At 38.4% G+C, this 18,991-nt stretch overlaps 1 protein-coding gene across 4 annotated transcripts in view; it reads left to right on the top strand.

Annotated features, from left to right (window-relative positions):
- The first annotated feature begins 1,835 nt into the window (after window positions 1-1,835).
- Window positions 1,836-18,991, top strand: part of ppp1r9ala (protein phosphatase 1 regulatory subunit 9A-like A) — a 76,485-nt gene continuing 59,329 nt past the window's right edge. The window contains exons 1-2 of one of the 4 annotated variants that reach the window (XM_052030320.1): window positions 1,836-1,869; window positions 2,443-4,203. In XM_052030320.1, coding sequence (XP_051886280.1) covers window positions 2,614-4,203 — 1,590 coding nt within the window. In that variant the 5' untranslated portion in view covers window positions 1,836-1,869; window positions 2,443-2,613. Of the gene's footprint in view, window positions 4,204-18,991 lie in introns of all 4 variants that reach the window. The other 3 variants (XM_052030329.1, XM_052030338.1, XM_052030312.1) reach the window with 3 other exon arrangements.

The following is an 18,991-nucleotide window of genomic DNA, read 5'->3' as shown; positions in this document are numbered from 1 at the left end:
AGAGGATGGGAAATGTTGATGTTCAAAGCAACCTGGGCACCCTTGTCCTGGAAGTTACATGAGGTAGAACTGGCAATTTGGAACACAGATGGTGGTATGTTACCTGTATTGCAAGGGGACATGCACACAAGAGTAAGGATGTCTTACTACATTTGTAGAGCCTTAGCAAGACCATACCTGGTGTATTGTGCACAATTTTGATCTCTTAAGGAAAGAATATACTTGCTGAAGAGGTACAATAAAAACTCACCAGACTGGTTCCTGAGATGGTGGGTCTGTCATACAATTGAGAAGGCTTGTCCTCTATTCTCTACAGTTTAGAAGCATGAGAGATAACTACATTTGAAACAAAGAAAATTCTTGGAGGGCTCAACAGGGGAGATGCAGAGGAGTTGCTTCCCCTGGCTAAGGAGTCTAACACTAGGGAGGCACCGTTATAAAATAAGGGGCAGGCTATTATGACTGAGATAAAGAGAAATTTCTTCACTCAAAGGCTGGCAAATCTTCAGAATTCTTTGTCCCAAATTCATTGATTGCATTGAAAACAAAAATTGCTAAATTTCTGGTATTAAAGGAATCAAGAGGTTTGGGAATAGAGCAAGACAATGGTGTTAAGGTAGATCAGCCAAGATCTTAATAAATGACAGAGCAGGCTTGAGGGGCTGAATGGCTTATTTGTGCTCCTATTTCTTATGTAATATGATTTGGTAATATAATTACAACTATTATTTGCAATTTCAATAATTGTTTTGCATTTCTTGTTGATTTGGGGTACATTAAAAGCATAACTTGGTTCTTTAAATCAGGGGCGACTACCTGCATTCTGAAGAACGGTTCATTTTACCTTGTTCTCGACATAGAAGCTATCTGACATCGTGAAAGTGTCCACAGCATGTTCTGCCTTTAAAAATAACCTGCCCTTTATAATTAGGTCATGAATACCCAAGGGAGGTGGCACAAAAAAATCAATAGCTCATCCATCCCTCAAGGAAAATTTAAAATATATACACAAGCTGCACTGATTAAATTCCACGTTAAAGAGTAATCCTGTTATGATGACTGATACTTTATGTCAGTTAACAGGTTAAAGCCAAGATACGTACAGTAGTTTATGAGCATATGTTAATTTAGCATGACCACAGATCTTCGCGTTTTGTAACTTCTCAAAACGATGGTGCCGCCACTCGTCAACACTGCTTCTTTAGTTACATTTAAAAATAAGATTGGTAAAATAAAATGCGTTGAACTTTGCTCTATTTCTCTGTTTTTTTTTAAAATTGAACTTTATCACTAAATCTCTCAAGGCACTTATACTATTTTTGTCAGTGCTCTTTCCACCCAAACTGCAGAAAACCCATAGGAGTCCATTGCTGCCCTTGTCACATCGGCGGCCAACTTGCGTCTCTGGCTCAAGTTGTACAAATTGGATGAGGGAAAAAAAATGAGGTGGCACTTTACAAACAAACATTGAAAAAAATCTTTCTCATTAGTAACAGTGTTAGCTTTTCTAAAAATAGCGTCACACCAAAGTTATTGAATTGCAACATTTACACTTTCGCCTAACTAACGGGAAAAATAAAGGGTTAGGATCGAAACTATCCTCACAAAAGTAGCGGAAAAATCTTGCAGAAAGATCTTTTTTTTCATCTGTGATTTGAAAGTACTTTCGATGATGCTTCATTCAATCCCTCAGGACAAGTCCTACCGAAATACTGGCAGATTATCCAAGAGGGAAAGCAAGCAGGAATGAACGCGTTGAACCGGTCCGGCCACGTCTGTCTCCGCAGGTTCGTGTGAGGTGTTGTTTTTAAAATGTTGTTCAACACCTTGTCGCCCGAGCGAAGAGCAGAGGCAGACGGCGCGTCCGTGGTGAGCGCCGAGGTTCGGCTGGCGGCCGCGGGAGCGCGCCCGCGCCCCTGCCTCAGCCTCACCCGCCTCGGGAGTTGGGAGGAGGACGCGCTAATGGCGATGGCCCGGAGTTAGAAAGCAGGAAGGGAGCGGCACGGAAAGTGCAGACCAACTCCCCTACCCGGTACCGAAGGCTTCGTCGTGCTCTGAGGGGGGTCGGGGAGGGCGAACTTATTTCCCCCTCCGCTTCCCCCCCCCCCTTCTCTCTGTGTGAAAGTAGGCGGGAGGAAGACGGAGGAGACGTTTCCTCTGCCTGAAGCGCTGAGGGGAGTTTTGAGCGAAGTAAACTCCGGGGGCGGATTAGACCGGAGCGGGTCCTGTCCCGGCAGCGGCCGAGCGCGCCCATGTTGGGGTGGGAGAGCCGGGCCAGGCCGGGTCGGGCCGTCGGCCGCCGCTTAGTTTGGGAGTGTGAATGTGTCCAGGCCGCCGTGTCGCGCCGAATCTGCCCGCCCGGGCCGCGCCAACGCAGTTTAACGCCCTAAAAGTTGTCGCTCGATAGTTGTGACTCTTCTCGGCTCATTTTCCTTTCCACAGATGGGGAGCTTCGATCCGCCCAAGTAACCGCCGAGGTTTCAGCCGTGCTCGCCCAGAAGTGGCCTTTCACGTTTTGTTCTGTAGTGAAGGAGCCGTTGGTAACCTCCCGGGGCGGCCACCCAGACTTGGCTAACAATTGCCTTCGTGTCTTAATGGTTGAACTGATCTAATATGATGAAAGCTGAAGGTAAAGGAGAGAGGACGTTCAGGAGCGCTTCGCCCCATAGGAATGCGTACAAGGCGGACTTTCAGGCTCTGAGGTGTACTTTTGATGGAAGCAAACAGGAAAATAATTCTAAAATGGGTGTCCAAAGATCAAATCGAGAAACTGAGCACAGAGACGACTTGCGGGGAAGGCATTTCGGTAATCGTGTACATAAAATAAAAAATATGTTGTTACAAATGGGTAACACAGCGGATGACACGACTGAAATGAATGAAACAAGCAAGGCTGATTTGCATGCACTTTCTCCGCTAAAACAATCAAGTGGAGCTGTCTATAGTAGCGTCCATAAGTCATGTCATAAAATGCCCAGTTCTTCTGACAAAAAGAACAGTGAAGATGGAGATTTGGATAAAACTAGTATGGCTGAAAAATTCACTGAAACGAGAAAACTTTTTGAGCGTCAAATTGGGGAAAAGGTGTTTGATAAGACCTCTCATAAAAACGAGAATAAAGGTTCAACGAGTAATTATTCTTCTGAGGGTAAAAGAAGCAGCTCATCGTCTTCAGAAGGTGGAGGAAGGAAAGTTAAGAGCGACTTAAATCCCACTGCTCTGTCCAGCAGCAATTCGAGAGAGAATAATCAGAAAGCTGCTGGCGATGTAAAACAAAATCAACCTCGTTCGTCTCTAAACGCTGGGCCAATTTCGCGACGATTAGAAAGCTTTCTCGCCGATAGCGACAGCGATGAAGCAAACAAAGACAACATAACAAACTGCGGTGCAACTGAATATCGGATTACCGAAGGGCACCAAAAGTCACCCAACATTTCCTTTATTAGTAAAAGCGCGTCCCCTGCAGGAGATGATGTGAAATGGTCTCGTTCGATTTCAGTGAATATATCCACCAAAAAAAGTAAAGATCCGAAAGAGGCAATAGTAGACGACTGTAAGAACAGTTTCAAGACGCAGAATGCAGACAGGTCTGATGACGATTCCTACAATTTCTCTGAGGCATCTACATTTGACAAAACGACTCTTGAAACTAGTAGTTCCTTCAACAATGAATTGGACAGCCATGTTTCAAATGTAGGTCCAAACAAGATAGGAGTAGTTCGGGCTGAATTGGTGGAAGTTCAGAATGAATCTTCGGAGAGTGAAATCGAATTGGATAATGTTTTTGTTGAGAGGGAGATGGAGTCACTTCAGAGTATTAACCAGGATGTAGGGCAGAAATGCAAAACTTCTAAAAGCAAGGAAGATGAAGAGCTGATATTTGATGATATAACAAATAAATCAGATGATAGTGTTGGAGAAGAGGAAGATGAGGATACAGAGAATACTGAAGAGGAAGACAGAATTAGTGGAAAGTTGTTCTTGGGATCAGATGTTTGTGGGATTGAGAATGCTGCTTTTGTAGATGATAAAGATACTGAGGGGTCTTTCCAGGAAGAAAGCAAAAGTAAGTGTGATGATGAATACTTAGCTGAAGAGATTGACTATATCCTTGATGATGAATATGAGGAAATATCTGGACTTTCTGAAGAAGAAGAGCCAAAGTTACACAGAAAAGTTAATTTCTCCACAGCCCCAATCAAGGTAGGATTCTGGATTTTCATATGTCATTAAATATTGATGGAGAACCTGTAATTCTTAATGGCAGGGGAAAAAGCCCTGTTCTTTTTCTTTAAATCCCAGCCATTGGATATATTCTATTAGTGAGTGAGCCTTTTTGAAATAAAAACTTTACTTGTAAATTGCAAGGCAAGAAAACAATACAGAGGTTAACAAATCATATAGTTTTTTTGGGTATCTTTAAGAAAAGTTGATCTGATCTGAAGATACTCCATCTTTAAACAGAAAAGCAGTAAATACTCAAGAGGTCAGGCTACATTTATGTGGAGATTGATGACCTCATAAAAACTCATTTTGCTTTTGGATCACATAATTCTATTCTAGAAAAAGATTAATCACTATGTATCACTTCACTCAGTTTCTTGAGACTGGTAGATTTACTGGAAAAAGCTTCCTCAATAGAAATGTTACATAAAATAAGTGAAAATGCATGACTTAAAAAAAATGTACTGAAATGTAGATACTCTACATTAGTTTTCACATGAAGATTATGCTTTATCATGACTTTCCATGTAGAATATCATGTGAGACTGACTAGTTTAAAATTTAAACTGCTTCAGGCATTCTCTACAATAGACTATGTGTGAAGGGTTGTTGCTACTGAGCATCTGGCAAAAAATTACCTTCATTGAACAAGTTCTGGTCACTTTGCTTGTGATTGAGTACCTTTAAAATCTTTCTAACCGTCAGAATTGGATATGGCTTCTGAATCAAAATCCCATTTGTCTTTGATGATAGGAAGAAGGTTTGTGCACTCTGTAAATGTGATTTTGAAACAGCTGAAGTAACACTGACAGTTTTTGTGAATTCTTATCAATAACTTTTTATTCATATGGCAACAATTTGTATCTTAGATGACTCTTGGCAGCGCATATTTTGATCAAAAATATCATTTTAATTTCTGTTTTTAAAATTGAATAATTCTTCTAGAGCATAATGCTGGTCCTGCTCACTCCAAGGTTGAATAGCCCATGGCTGACGTGATGTACAAAATTTCTATGTGGAGTCAGATATTTAATTATATATCAGTAATGGGATACTGTAACTATATCTTAATTATATTCTATAATTTTATTGCATTTAAATAGCAATATTACAAGGAGGTGACCACTTTTGTTTGAGCCCAAAGCACCATAAGTACAATGTTTGAAACATGTTTATTAATTTAAACTTTTTTTGTTCCAAGATTCTCACATTTTTATTCAGCTAGTTGAAAACATCTTCCTATAATTTTGGTATATGGCAGAAAGATTCTGTAAGCAAAACTGTTACCGGCGAGAGTTAATATGATGTTAGATGTTTTCATAGATAAAGTTTGCGTACCAGTCCCAAGGGGGAGGGCGGGTGGATAAAAGGGAACTATAGTAAAAAGGTTGGTGGTTACACAAATGATGAGTGGGTTGGGATTTAACCCTTTCATTTGAGAGAAATGTGATCCTTTTAAAAATGTTGAATGTTTTTGGGTATTGCGCTAAGCTTTTCTTTGCCTGAAATGTGACATTATGTAATTTAGAAACTGTAGATTAATATCTTTCTAAATAGCTTGAGATAAATCAATGTGAGAGTCGGTGAGTGTTTGTATACATGTGTTTGTGATAGGTGAACATTGTGCAGATATCGTAGTCATATTTTATACTCAAGTTTTTCAGGCACGTTGTTGTTGGTTTCAAGTTAAAACAGTTAAATTCAAGCTGATGAAGTAGGAAACTTGCATATCGACCCATAACATAAATAATTGCAGGTGTAAGCCATTTAATCCTTCAGACCTGCTCTGTTGTTCTTATGGTTCATCTGCTCCAGTTCCACTGTCCCAGACTACTTTACCCGCTATCTCTTGATTGTTTTAGTTTCCAATAATCTGCCATTTATTTTGCTATTCAACAACTAAGCATCCATAGCTCTTCAGGATGAAGAACTCCAGACGTGCATTTGCAATATTTCTCTTCATCTCAGTTCAAAATAGCCTTCTGTTATTCTGAGACTGTGATTCACTAGTTCTAGACATCTCAGTCAGGGGAAAGATCCTTCAAACATTCAAATTATTCCTTAGTTTAATGTTAGCTAAAAAAAACTAAAACCAAACAAAAAGGTAACTACCTCTTCACACTCCTTTAAAGTTATATATTTCAATTAGATGTCTTTTATTTTTCTCAATTCTGTGGAAAATGGGCCTAATCTATCCAGCCTTTCCTTAATACTATGCTCCCAACCAGAGAATCAATCCAGTGATCTCTCATTACATTCCCTGTAGGGCAAATATATCCTTGGAACTTCGTGACGCTTCATTTATGATATTCCCAAGGACCTAAATTGCATTCCAATCCTATTGTGATAGCATATCATTACCTTCCATAGTTGAATGTCTGGCCTCTTGTTAACTTTTTGTTCAGCTATAGCTAGGTTCTTCTAAACATTTCCTGAACCTTTATAACTAAAATTTCTGCTTTTCTGTTTCTCCTGTCGAAATGGATAACTTTCACTTCTTCATACATTGATCTATCTGGAACATTCTTTCCCGCTCACCTGACCTGTCTACATTTGTTTGCACCCTCTTAATAGCTTTTCTTTTCCACCTGACTTTATTAAATCAATTAACTTGTATTACTCTTTGTTCACTTGGCAAAGTTATTTTGTACAGATTAAATATAGTTGATTAATCCAACTGGGTACTGCTCCAGGTACAGTCTACGATTTTTTTCATTTCCACTACCTGTCCATTAACCATTCCTCAATTCAAGCTAATGTATTACCCCAATCTTGGCCATCAATTAATTGATCAGGTAACTTTTCAAAAATGTTTCCATGCATTTTCCCATCAGTAACTAAAAATTTTCCTGAGCAAAGTTAGGCTTTCAAATAAGATCTTGTGATTAATATAAGAATTTTTTGTTATTTAAAGCTCTTGGTATTTACAAGATTCCAGCATCCCTTCATTTTCCAGTGGAGAAGAGGTAGTGGTCTGACCAGAAGATTTCCTTGTGGGCTGGGCCTGGACAAAATAGCCATCCACAAGGATAATCACTCTGACTGCCTGTCTTTTCTTTTACAGTCTTGTGCATGTCTTTCGGCATTGGAAAGAGACCATTAGTATGATTCAAGTCTTCTGTGACTTGGGCACTTGAGCCCATAAACTATCTCACCATATATTTGCCTAGAAAACTGGATTGCAATTTTAATGCACCAGAATATTTTTGCAAATAGCATCAACACAAATTCTGTCCTCTATAAGATCACAAAATTGATTAAAAATAAGTGTGCAACAGTGTTAGCATGATTTTCCCCTCAAAAGAAGCACTGAGTTGCAAAATGCACATATTCGGATAGGAGCACTATCATTGTAAAGTAGCTTTGGCCACTTTGCTGCACAGCACTCAGAAGAAATCGTCAACCTTAAAGGCACGATCCCCATGGCAATCAGACGTCCCTGGCACACAGGTGGTCATGGGATAAGAGAAGCATTAGGGCAGAAGGTCTTTGCAGTTGTGCATTTCTGTGCCACCTTCGTGAGGGTAAGCTACCCTCCCAGAGTTGTACTACTTGTGGGATAATTGAGCCAATGTAACATTTTCTCATTAGTTATATACTGCAAATGGTTTGAACACAGACTGAGCATTTTGGAATGTGTAAGTAGTCTTTAGTGAGTTTATCAGCAGCTTTATTAAGTGTCCTGATATCAGTAGTGATCCTTAGTGAAGATGGTATATTGTGCTTTTTTTTTGACTGTTTAAACATGGTATTTTTCTAGATCTGGGAGCTCAAAATGAATTGTGTTGAAACGTGCAATCTATGTATTGGTTTATTATTGTCACTTGTACCGAGGTACAGTGAAAAGCTTGTCTTACAAATTCATCATACAGGTCAATTCATTATAGAGTGCAGTTACATTGAGTTAGTACAAAGTGCATTGATGTAGTACAGGTAAAAACAGTAACAGTACAGAGTAAAGTGTCACAGCTACAGAGAAAGTGCAGTGCAATAAGGTGCAAGGTCACAACAAGGTAGATCGTGAAGTCATAGTCCTTCTTATTGTATAAGGGAACCGTTCAATAGTCTTATCACAGTGGGGTAGAAGCTGTCCTTAAGTCTGGTGGTACGTGCCCTCAGGCACCTGTATTTTCTACCCGATGGAAGAGGAGAGAAGAGAGAATGTCCCGGGTGGGTGGGGTCTTTGATTATGCTGGCTGTTACACCAAGACATCGAGAGGTAAAGACAGAGTCCAAGGAGGGGAGGCTGGTGTCCGTGATGCGCTGGGCTGTGTCCACAACTCTCTGCAGCTTCTTGCACTCCTGGGCAGAGCAGTTGCCGTACCAAGATGTGATACATCCAGATAGGATGCTTTCTATGGTGCATCGGTAAAAGTTGGTGAGATCATTAGTTGCTGCCTGATGCAAGGAAAATAACTGAAGCTTTAATGCAGAATTACCACTGGGATTGCCCAATCTAAATTTGCAGTTAGTACAGTTTCACCTGGGAATGATTGTTAAGTTGGTTGACAATGATTTTGGATTGTGTAATGCTGAAGAAAAACCCTTTGCCATACAATTTCTAGTCACTAATTTTATTTGATATTGTTGTTAGTTTGATTAAACCATGAGATTGTTTAAGTTAATGTTGTCCTTGATAAGTTTGCTTATCAGTTGATCTCTTCCCTGTGATATTGTGTTACTCAATGCCGTCTTTTTTGCTCTCTCAAAAAAAACTAAGCAAAGACTGGTTGTTTTCCCAGGAACCTTGTGAAAACATCTGTATCCTGTGCATTTGCAGTTTGCATAAATTCTCCAGATGTGTTAGTTTTATGTTTATTCATATTATTTCATATTCTCTTGTGACATAGGGGTCAGTACCAGTTCTCAGAGTCATCCCATCAATCTCATTCCCCCCGTAACCTATTCTCTCTCATGCCTTTTAAACTGTCCTGCTTGTCCCACCAGCCACCTACACTAGGGGTAATATATTGTAAACAATTAACTTAATAACCAATCAGCCTGCCTTTGGGCTGTGGGAGGAAACTGGAGGACCTCGGAGAAGCCCGTATGGCCTCGGGGAGAACATGCAAACTCCATGCAGTGCCAGTGACCCAGGTTCAATTCTGATCTCTGGGGTCATAATCAAATCCAGGTCACTGGAGCTATGAAACAATTGCTCTACCTGCAGTGTCATTGAGCCATACAATTTGCACATTCTCCCTATGAACGTGTTTCTTCCAGATCCTCCAGGTGCCTCCCACATCCCAAAGATGTGCTGTTGGGTTAATTGACATGTGTAAATTGTTCTTAGTGCAGCTATGTGATGAAGAATTAGGTGTGTTGTAGGGTAGAGAGAAAGAATTTATTCAAGGGAAATAAACGGTGCATTGGAACTTATGGGAAACTTTGAGACCCGACACAATCATGATAAACCAAATGGCCTCCTACTAAGATATAAGAAAATATGAACTATGTAGTACAAATTAAAATGAATGTTATGTCTCCTCTGCCTGCGAAATGTGTCTTCTGTTTTGTAAAATCCTCTTTAAAGTAGTAGTACATTGAATTGTCAAACTTTTATTTTAGGCAAGTCTTGTGAAAATGTTGATCTAGAATTGCATTAGAAGTGAGGTAATAGGGCTTGCCATTGACTCCAAGGTTCCACGTGGAGATCTGCCAAATCTTTGAGAACATCTCCTTTTCCATTCAGTTCATATGGATCCCTGGCATTTAGAAATTGAGTGTACAAGTTGGCAGAGCAAACATTAAAGAATTCTTGACATTATATCTGTAAACATAAAATAATTTTCAATATTTTTGAATGTAATATTATGAACAAATATTTGAATATGCCTCATTTTGAAATAATAGTGGGAAATTGTAAGACACGTACACATTTTTGAAAGCTGGATAGTTTGGTAATTTTGGTTTAATTCTCCAAAAACTCACTTGAACCTTATGGAACAAAATGCAAGATTTTCTGGGGAGTTTTTTTTATAAATAGTTTAAATTAAAGTCAGTTCTCTTGATTCCATGAGAGTAGACTTCAAATTGTAGACTGTGAAGTTGTGCTGCATTATTGAGGTGAACTCAGTGATGCATGTGTGGAATCCCAAAATTATTGTCAATTTCGGAGTGCAATACCGGTGAACAGTGAAGATGTGGAGACAAGTTAGCGTTACTGCTGCAAAATCCAGGCCAATAACAGTTGGTCAATTTCTATCTGGTCACAAAGAAAACAGGATAGAAACAATGATTTCCTTGTTGATAAATAGTCGTTTTATTACTTATTTCGAATGTACTTCAGTTTTCTCTTTACCAGCCTTTTCCTCTGGTCCACAGAAATAGGCCTTAGTATTTTATAGTCATGCCGCCCAGAAACAGGCCCTTTGGCCCACCAAATGCCAGCTATTATATATACTAATCCCATTTTCCAATAACTTCCTTCCACTCAGCTTATAGCCTCCTAAGTTTTGGCGATTCAAGTACTTAACTAAAATTATGAGTATACCTGCCTCGACCACCCACCTGGACGATGCATTTCAGATTTCAACCACCCTCTGATGAAAAAGTTTTTCCTCAGATTTCCTCTCAACCTCTTGCCCCTTACCCTAAATCTATGCATTTTAGTTTTGGGGAGTAAACTTTACTACTATCTACCTAATGAGTTCTTGTAAAGGGCATTACTTGTCATGATTAAATTTCACCTGCCCTTGCTCTGCCCATCTTAGCAACTGATCACTATCATTCTGCAGCCAGCAACTACCACCTTCACTATCATCAGCACCAATTCTTGTGCCATCTGCAAATTCTTATCCAGATTATTAATGTATTAAGTAAATAGTTACAGTCCCAACACCGATCTTTATGGTACACCACTGGTCACATGCTTTCAATCACAAAAGCAACACTCCACCATTACTCGCTGCATCATATTACCAACTTGTTCTGGATTCCATGGACTCTACCTTTTAGATCAGTGTCCCGCACTGCCCTTATCAATACATTTTGTTACCTCTTTGAAAAATTTAGTCACATTGTTCAGGCAGGATTTTCCACGAACTAAGCTATACTGGCTATGTTTGATTAACCCCTGCCCTTCCAAGTTTAGATTTATCCTGTGCCTCAGAATTTTTTCCAATGACTTCCCTACCATTGATGTTAGACTCACTAGCCTGTAATTAACTGGCTTATGTCTGCTGCCCTAGTTTAGTAAAGAAGGGCAACAGGTAAACCATTTAATAAACATTGGCTGCCCTCCAGTCATCTGGCACCTCATCTGTAGCCAGTGAAGATTTGAAAGTATGTCCGGGCCTCAGCAGTCTCCTTCCTTGCCTCCCATATCTGCTTGGGATACATCTCATCACGTCCTAGGGATTTATCCACCTTTAAGCCCACTAAGAGATCCAATACCTTTTTAATCATAGCATATTACAGAATTTCATTGGCCTCCCTTCTCCAGCTTTAATGTCCTTCTCCTTAGTGAACTCAAATGAGTTATGGGTCCTTTAGTCCACTGCCTGCCCCTTGCTCCATGTAAGGATCGTCATGTTTGTGCCTAATTGGCCCTAACATGCTTAGGGATTTTCCTTAATCTTGTCTGCAAATGATATTTTTATGTCCCCTCTTTTCCCTACTTCATTGATATCACCCTGTCACTTTGTATACTCCTGAAGGGCCTCCCCTGTTTCCAGTTGTCTGTACCTGCCTTGTGCTTTTATTTAATCCAGCCCTCTATGCCTTGGCATCTGGGGTCCTTGAGTTTGCTCTCCTATCTTTCACCCTCGTGGGAACACATTGTAGACCAACCTGTAAGTATCTGCTCCCAGTCTACTTTCGCCAAGTCCTGTCTTATGATATAGAAATTGGCCTTCCCCCAATACAGGACCATCCTTATCCCTTTCCATAACTACCTTGAAGCTCAAACAGTTATGGTCACTATCTCCAAAACGCTCTCCACCAACAGTTTAAACACTTATTCGGCTATCTTCCCAAAGATTATACACACTGCTACTCCTTCTCTAGTAGGTCTATATACGTATTGGCTTAATAAATTCTCTTGAACACACTTTAAAAATTCCTCCCCCTTCAATGGCTTTTAAACTAAAGCAATTCTAGTTAATATCATGGAAATTGAAATCCCCAAATCCCCTTCTACAATGTTATTACTCTTGCACCTCTCTGTGATTTGTCTACACATCTACTCCTCTGCCTTCTGTTAACTGTTAGGAGGCCTGTAGTAGACCCCCAGCAAAGTGATTACCTTCTTTTGGTTCCTAAGTTTTACTCATCATGCTTTCGAGGATATCTTCCTCCATTCTGCAGTAATGGACTCCTTAATCAGCATTGCACTGTCATCTCCTCTTTTGCCTCCCTCCCTGCCATACTGAGATATTTCAAACCTCAATGCAGCCATTTCCCAACATGATACTCTCATTCTAAGGACTCTTCTTCTAAGGCCCTCTTTTAGAATCCTCTTTCCTGGAAAATCCAGAACTACAGAAGGCTCATTAAATATATGGAAATTACACTTAAGATTTAATGTACAAAATATAGGTGTATTCCATTGAGTATGGGAAATGGCTGGATTGACGATTAAAGTCTTCAGTACACAAATTTTTTATCCTTTATCAGAAAATTCTGTGTAGAGTGTTAATGGCGGGTTATATAGTAAAACTCTGATATGCTTGTGACTTGAATTACTATTCTCAACATAAAGTTTTTATTATCAAATTTTGCATTACTTAAAATAATTCAGAGCAGCTTAGTGAAATCTGTCCATGGAATTGACTTTAGTGTCTTCATATGTTGAATTTCTCCCTGAGCTTAAACCTAAACTTTATATTTTTGCCCAATCTGACTCTTGTGTAAAAGCAAAATCTACAATATAAGTATGTGTGCACTTTCCCAAGATACATCATTGGAATTTAGTTAGTCCCAGTGTTGGAATGTTTCTGTTTGGCTTCCAGCATTTTTTTTGCTTGGTTGTATTTCAGACTAAATGGAGGAAAAGGCAATGGGCAGAATTTAATATGTTTAGTAAGGTAAAGTTAAGTCCTTGCCCAGATTGTGGGATGCACTTCTGAAAATATTGGTAGATTATTGGCAAAAAAATTGCAAAACAAGAAGAATATTTACTTTAATATATTGCAATAATTTCCAGGAGTCAGTAGACATGTTCGTTTCATGGAAGTAAGTCAGAGGAAGTGCTGAATCACTTTATTAAAACATTTACATTGCATCATTAAATCATAGACACTTTTTTTAACCTTGGTAACTATCGTTTATTTTTCCACTATGTAAATTCCTTGGTACACTGTGGTTCTTTGCTCCATTCCAGGTTTGGTTTGTGGTGCCTGGTGCAGAAACAGGTGAATCTGGGATTGAGTGAGCAGATGGTAAGCCCAAACACTGGCTGAGAGAGATCTGAGTTGCTGAATGTGGCCAGATTGGAGTTCAGCAACCCCAAAAGTGAAGGTGGGTTGACTGATCTCAGCTATAATCTTAAAGGCCTGATGTTGCGGAAAATGCAATTTCTGCAATACCACAATTTGGATAGGCCTTTACTTATGTAAAAAATTTTTTAAAAAACTGCAGATGCTGGAATCTAAAATAAAGACAGAAAATGCTGGAGATATTCAGCAGGTCAGGAAGCATCTGTGGGAAGAGAAACAAAGTTAATGTTTCAGGTTGAAAACCCTCTCATCAGCATTCTGATGAAGGATCTTCAACCTGAAATGTTAACTCTGTTTCTCTTTCTATAGATGTGGCTTGACCTGCTGAGTATTTCCGATGATTTCTGTTTTTATTTTAGGCCTCACATTGAATTTTAAAAATAAATTTTGCAGGGGAAGAAGAGAGAAACCTCGGTGTATACAAATCTATTCTTTGGGTCAAATTATTAAAAAGTTCCTCAGTGGCAATTTTTTTTCCATCTTAATAGTTTTTGTTAATGATGAGCAGTTTTTAAAAATGAATCAGTCAGCAAATTTGGGACACTAAGACACACTGAGCTGTAAATCTCCACAACACATTTTCTATTTATGACTATTTATGAAAATGATTAAATTGTTTCTTCATCCCTTGCTCATTTCTGATGAAGGGTCTTTGACTTGAAACAATAACAGTTTGTCCACAAATGCTATCAAACAGTGATTCACTTGCACTTCCAAACGTGTGTTCAGCATTCGGTGCTCATAATGGGGTCTCCTCTACATAGGAGAATTTAAACACAGATTGAGTGACTGCAGAGTACCTGCATTCAGCCTGCATGCCACTTTAATTCTCCATTCCACACCCTTGCTGACCTGCCTATCCATAGCTTCCTGTGCTGTGATAACAAGACCCAATCCAAGCTTGAGGAACATCACTTCATCTTCTATTTGGGCACATTGCAGTCTTTAATCAGAATATCGAATTCAATAACTTTGGGTAACTCACTTTCTCTGTTTGTATCAGAACTGACTAATTCTGGTGTATGTCATCCATCTGGAATAATGGTTTAGTTTCTCTTTCTCCACTAGCATGGCCTGACCTACTGGGCATTTCCTCATTTTGCGGCTTTTATGTTTGTTTGTTTGTGTTCTTTCTCTATAACTACCCCCAGTTCACAGCTTTCATACATCTTTGTGTTCTGTATCTAACTTTGCTTATTAACCTGTCAACCAAATAACTTCTTCAATAGCTTATCCCAAGGGTAGCCCTGGCCTTGCCCAGTCTGCGATATTCCCTTTGTCTTATCCATCATTCCCTCACCCTCTTTGTTACTTAAAGCTACCTTGTTTTCTCTTTCCCAGTTGTGACGCAGGGTCTTTGAACTGAAATAATTAACTCTGTTACTCTTTCCATGGACGCTGCCTGATCTGCTGAATGTTTCCAATGTTATCTGTTTATTTTCGTCTATTTATGTCACTTTGCACAAACAGCATGATGTTAGCTTTGTTATATTGCTGTATTTGCACACACATTTCCTGTAAAATTACCTTTTAAAGATCTCTGGTTAAAAACAATGATATATAATGTTAATATCTACTAATCTAGCTCCCTGGCTCAAAGTGAACAAATTAAATGGTTCAATCTCATTGCTGAATATAATTGTTGTTGTTGGTGGTTTTTGGAACATCAGATTGGAAACTATTGTTTCCTCTTTTTAATCTTACTGCAATCATCGTTTCCCTCTTTGTATTTCTCTCACTGTTTTGGATTTGACACTTATTCAGCCTCCTCCTTCATCATTCATCAGCTTCTCACTTAATCCTGTATCTCATCAGTCTACTCCCCTGATACTGTGGTTTTCTAAGGTCCTGGATGGCCTGTTGCCCCCTCTGTTACCAGCCCTGTTAAAATTGCGTCTTATTAGATGTGGCTTTAAGACTCAGAATCTGACACGGTATATATCAGGTGCAAAAACATTAAGCATTAATGCAACTATTGTAACTTAATGTTACTACTATTCCATAAATTTGTCCCGTTATTGTGTTTAAAAAAAATTCAAGAACGCCAAAGTGCAAAAACCCTCGCGGTAGTAAAAATTGTCAAATGCATTTGTACTTGCATTTTGTTTTAGTTTTCCAAATGCAATTGTATTCATATTTTGTTTAGTTTCCACCATTAAATATATAAAATTTACTTGGTTAATACACTTGGCAGATTGAATACAATATATTATGTTCTTTGAAAAAAATCCCCTAAAATCAGCTCCAAAAAGGAATGCAGAAATCGTAAAGGACTAGTCCATGTAGTGGTGGTTTAAAATGCAAGGGATCGCAATTTAATAGATGAGAGAGAGGAAAATCAGGTGGGACTTATGTTTACACAAAGGGCTGGACTTCCAGTATTTTTCCAAGGAAAAGCCATTGAAGCAGACAGGATAAATTGTTTTTGTAAAAGTGTGTTTCAGGAGAGTGAAAGGAAATTAATCACGCAGGTGGGTAAGGATTTGTTGAAAAGAAACTGGTTTCACCTTTTCCAGTTATTTAAAAAAAACAAACCATTTCCCTTCTCTTTTTCACTCTATCATACTTTAGACTGCAAGTTGGAGTCCAAATTGTGCTGTCCTACTGAATTAATTTAGTTTGGTTTTCTTACATACATGCTAATGAGGTTGGAGAAATTTGAATTGCTACAGATGTTTCAAATTGGGATTTTTGCATCACAAATTACTTTCTATTTATCTTTTCCGTTCACATCATGACAATGCCATCAATGGTCAGTTGCCTTAACAATGAAACAAGTTTGAAGCCCTGATGCTCAAGACAAGGTATGGACAGTTGATGACAATTATTGAAATAAAATGGGATCTTTATGTACAGATTAAAAACCTGAAGAAATTATCTGTTTTTGAATCTTTAGAGGGGTGAAGTGACTTTATGCCTGTTAGTTTTTCTTGAAAGGAATGAATATACAAGAATAATTATTGAATGATATGCTATGGAAAGAATAATGGGCCCCATTATTCTTGTAATGACCCTGAAAGATTTATCTAATTAGTCCCACTTCCCTGCCAATAACCCTGCAAATCTGATGGATGGTTTCAGTTTACTTGTTAAACCAAAAAACTAAACTTGGTTAATCTTCAGAGGGGTTTATCCAAATGTTTACTTGTCTCTGAGCTCACTCTATAGAATTTATTCTGCGTACATTTTTGGCAATCTCCCTGGTATTACTGCTTCACGTGGTCCTAATTATTGGGCATTTCTAACCCTTAACACCTCTTCCAATCCCTTTATATCTTGACAAAAACAATTACTTTCAATTTAACATTCAAACATCTGGTTGATAAATATTCAGCTTCACATTTGTCACCATAACTTTATAGCTGTTGTTTCACTTAGTTATGCCCTTAATATCCCACACATCCGCAAAAGAACATATAGCGTTTCCTGTCCAGGATGTTAATCCTGATATGATTCCCAATTTTCCTCTAAGTCTTAGAGACATTTAGCTGGCATGGCCATCCACCATCAGATCTGGGTTGCAACTTTACTGGGCCTTATTCTCCTCGGTCAATACTGCCCATGATTTCATGATAAAAGAACAAATCCACATTTTTAGTTTCTCTAGATGTGACTGTTCCTTCCATTGCTCTTCTGATCATTCTCTTTCAACCATTGAAAATTAACTTGCCCAAATCCTATCGCGCACTGGGTCTCATTAATTTATCTCCACTACCTTTGCTGATCTTCTTTAGTTCTCAGTTTCACAAAGTATAAAATTCAAAATTTTACTTGTTCTTAATCTCTACATCATCCCTTCATCACTGTCATCCTCATTAATGATACAAACCTAACTTCCACGCTCTGTTTCTCACTTGTCGTAGATATATTACCACATTTAATAAAGAGCATTGTTGTGGCCATGCCTTCAGCCACTTTTGTCCCACACTGAAGTTTACTCCTTTTCCACTTCCTTTTAAAACCCTTCTTTGTCTGAGCTTCAATTTACTATTTCTCGTCCTTGTATCTCTTTGAAACATATTGAATATATTGGGATGTTTTTAAACATTATATAGACTAATATTTTTGGTCTTTCTGGTAGGTTGAAAGAGTTGCCACCTTGTATTTTGCTCTGATTTGAAATGAGCTATATTCTAAAAATTCTTCATCAAGAGGTGAAGAATTCAGTTTTTTGAGTTTTCCATATTTCTATTGTTTAAGATCCACTGACCCATGCTTTTCCAGAAGCTTTACTGCAGGCATATCTCACAATGATGCTGCACTGAAAAATGTGTGAAATTGCTGTAATTGTTCTCTAGATGCCCATTAAGCTCACCAGGAAAAGTTAGGGCTTGTTCAATCTGATGTATGTAGGTTTTACTTCATTACTACCAATTAATCTGGCATTGAAAATGGTCTCATTTCTTCAGATTTAATTAGTATTGTGGATTTTAAAATATGGAGGCAGGTACATTGGTCAAATTAAAGAGATTGCTAGATAAGCGTATGGAGGAATTTAAAATAGAGGGATATGTGGGAGGAAGGGGTTAGATAGTCTTAGGCGAGGTTTAAAGCTCGGCACAACATTGTAGGCTGAAAGGCCTGTATTGTGCTGTACTGTTCCATGATTCTAAGTGACTTTTTAAAAAAATTATCCTGAGGGGGAAAAAAATGAAAACAAAAGTCTTGCTGGTGATTCTCTGAGTTTTTTGGTGTGTGTGTGTGTGTTTGTGTTTGTTGTATCTCATTCAAATCTCTCATTACTGGTGTGACCAATTTCCATCTCATATTGTTGGAATACTGAAAAATCCAAATTTTGCTATATTGTTTTGTTGAAATTGTGACTCATTGTTTCTTCATACCTGAAAAAAAATGTGAATACTCACCTTTCTTGATCTTACTTTCCTTCAGAAGTGTTTAAAGTTTTCAACATGGGCTAAAAAGTTAGCTATTTATTTTGTTTTACCTTGTGTGGTTTGTTTGTGAATATGTGGTGTTTCCAATTTTGAACTTGGTCCTTTACCTAGTTGTCAATTTTTTTAAGAGAAAAGGCTTTTATGATTTTTTTTTAATTGGTAAATTGGTTTATTATTGTCAAGTGCCAAGATACAGTGAAAAACTTTGTTTTGCATGCCATCCATACAGATCATTTCATCGCATTGAGGTAGTACATGGGAAAATCAATAACAGAATGCAGAATAAATTCTGATTTCTTAGTGGATTCTATTTAGTTCTTAAAATACTTTCTTGTGATGTCTTGCTTAACAGTAATTTTGTCATGTGAATTTAACTTGTGCACTCTGGAGAGTTATGTTGTGATGATTCTTGAAGAATGGTGTATTTTGCAAATG

This window comes from Pristis pectinata, chromosome 1, assembly GCF_009764475.1.
Source record: "Pristis pectinata isolate sPriPec2 chromosome 1, sPriPec2.1.pri, whole genome shotgun sequence".
NCBI lineage: Eukaryota > Metazoa > Chordata > Chondrichthyes > Rhinopristiformes > Pristidae > Pristis > Pristis pectinata.
This window is presented reverse-complemented; position numbering and strand designations above follow the sequence as displayed.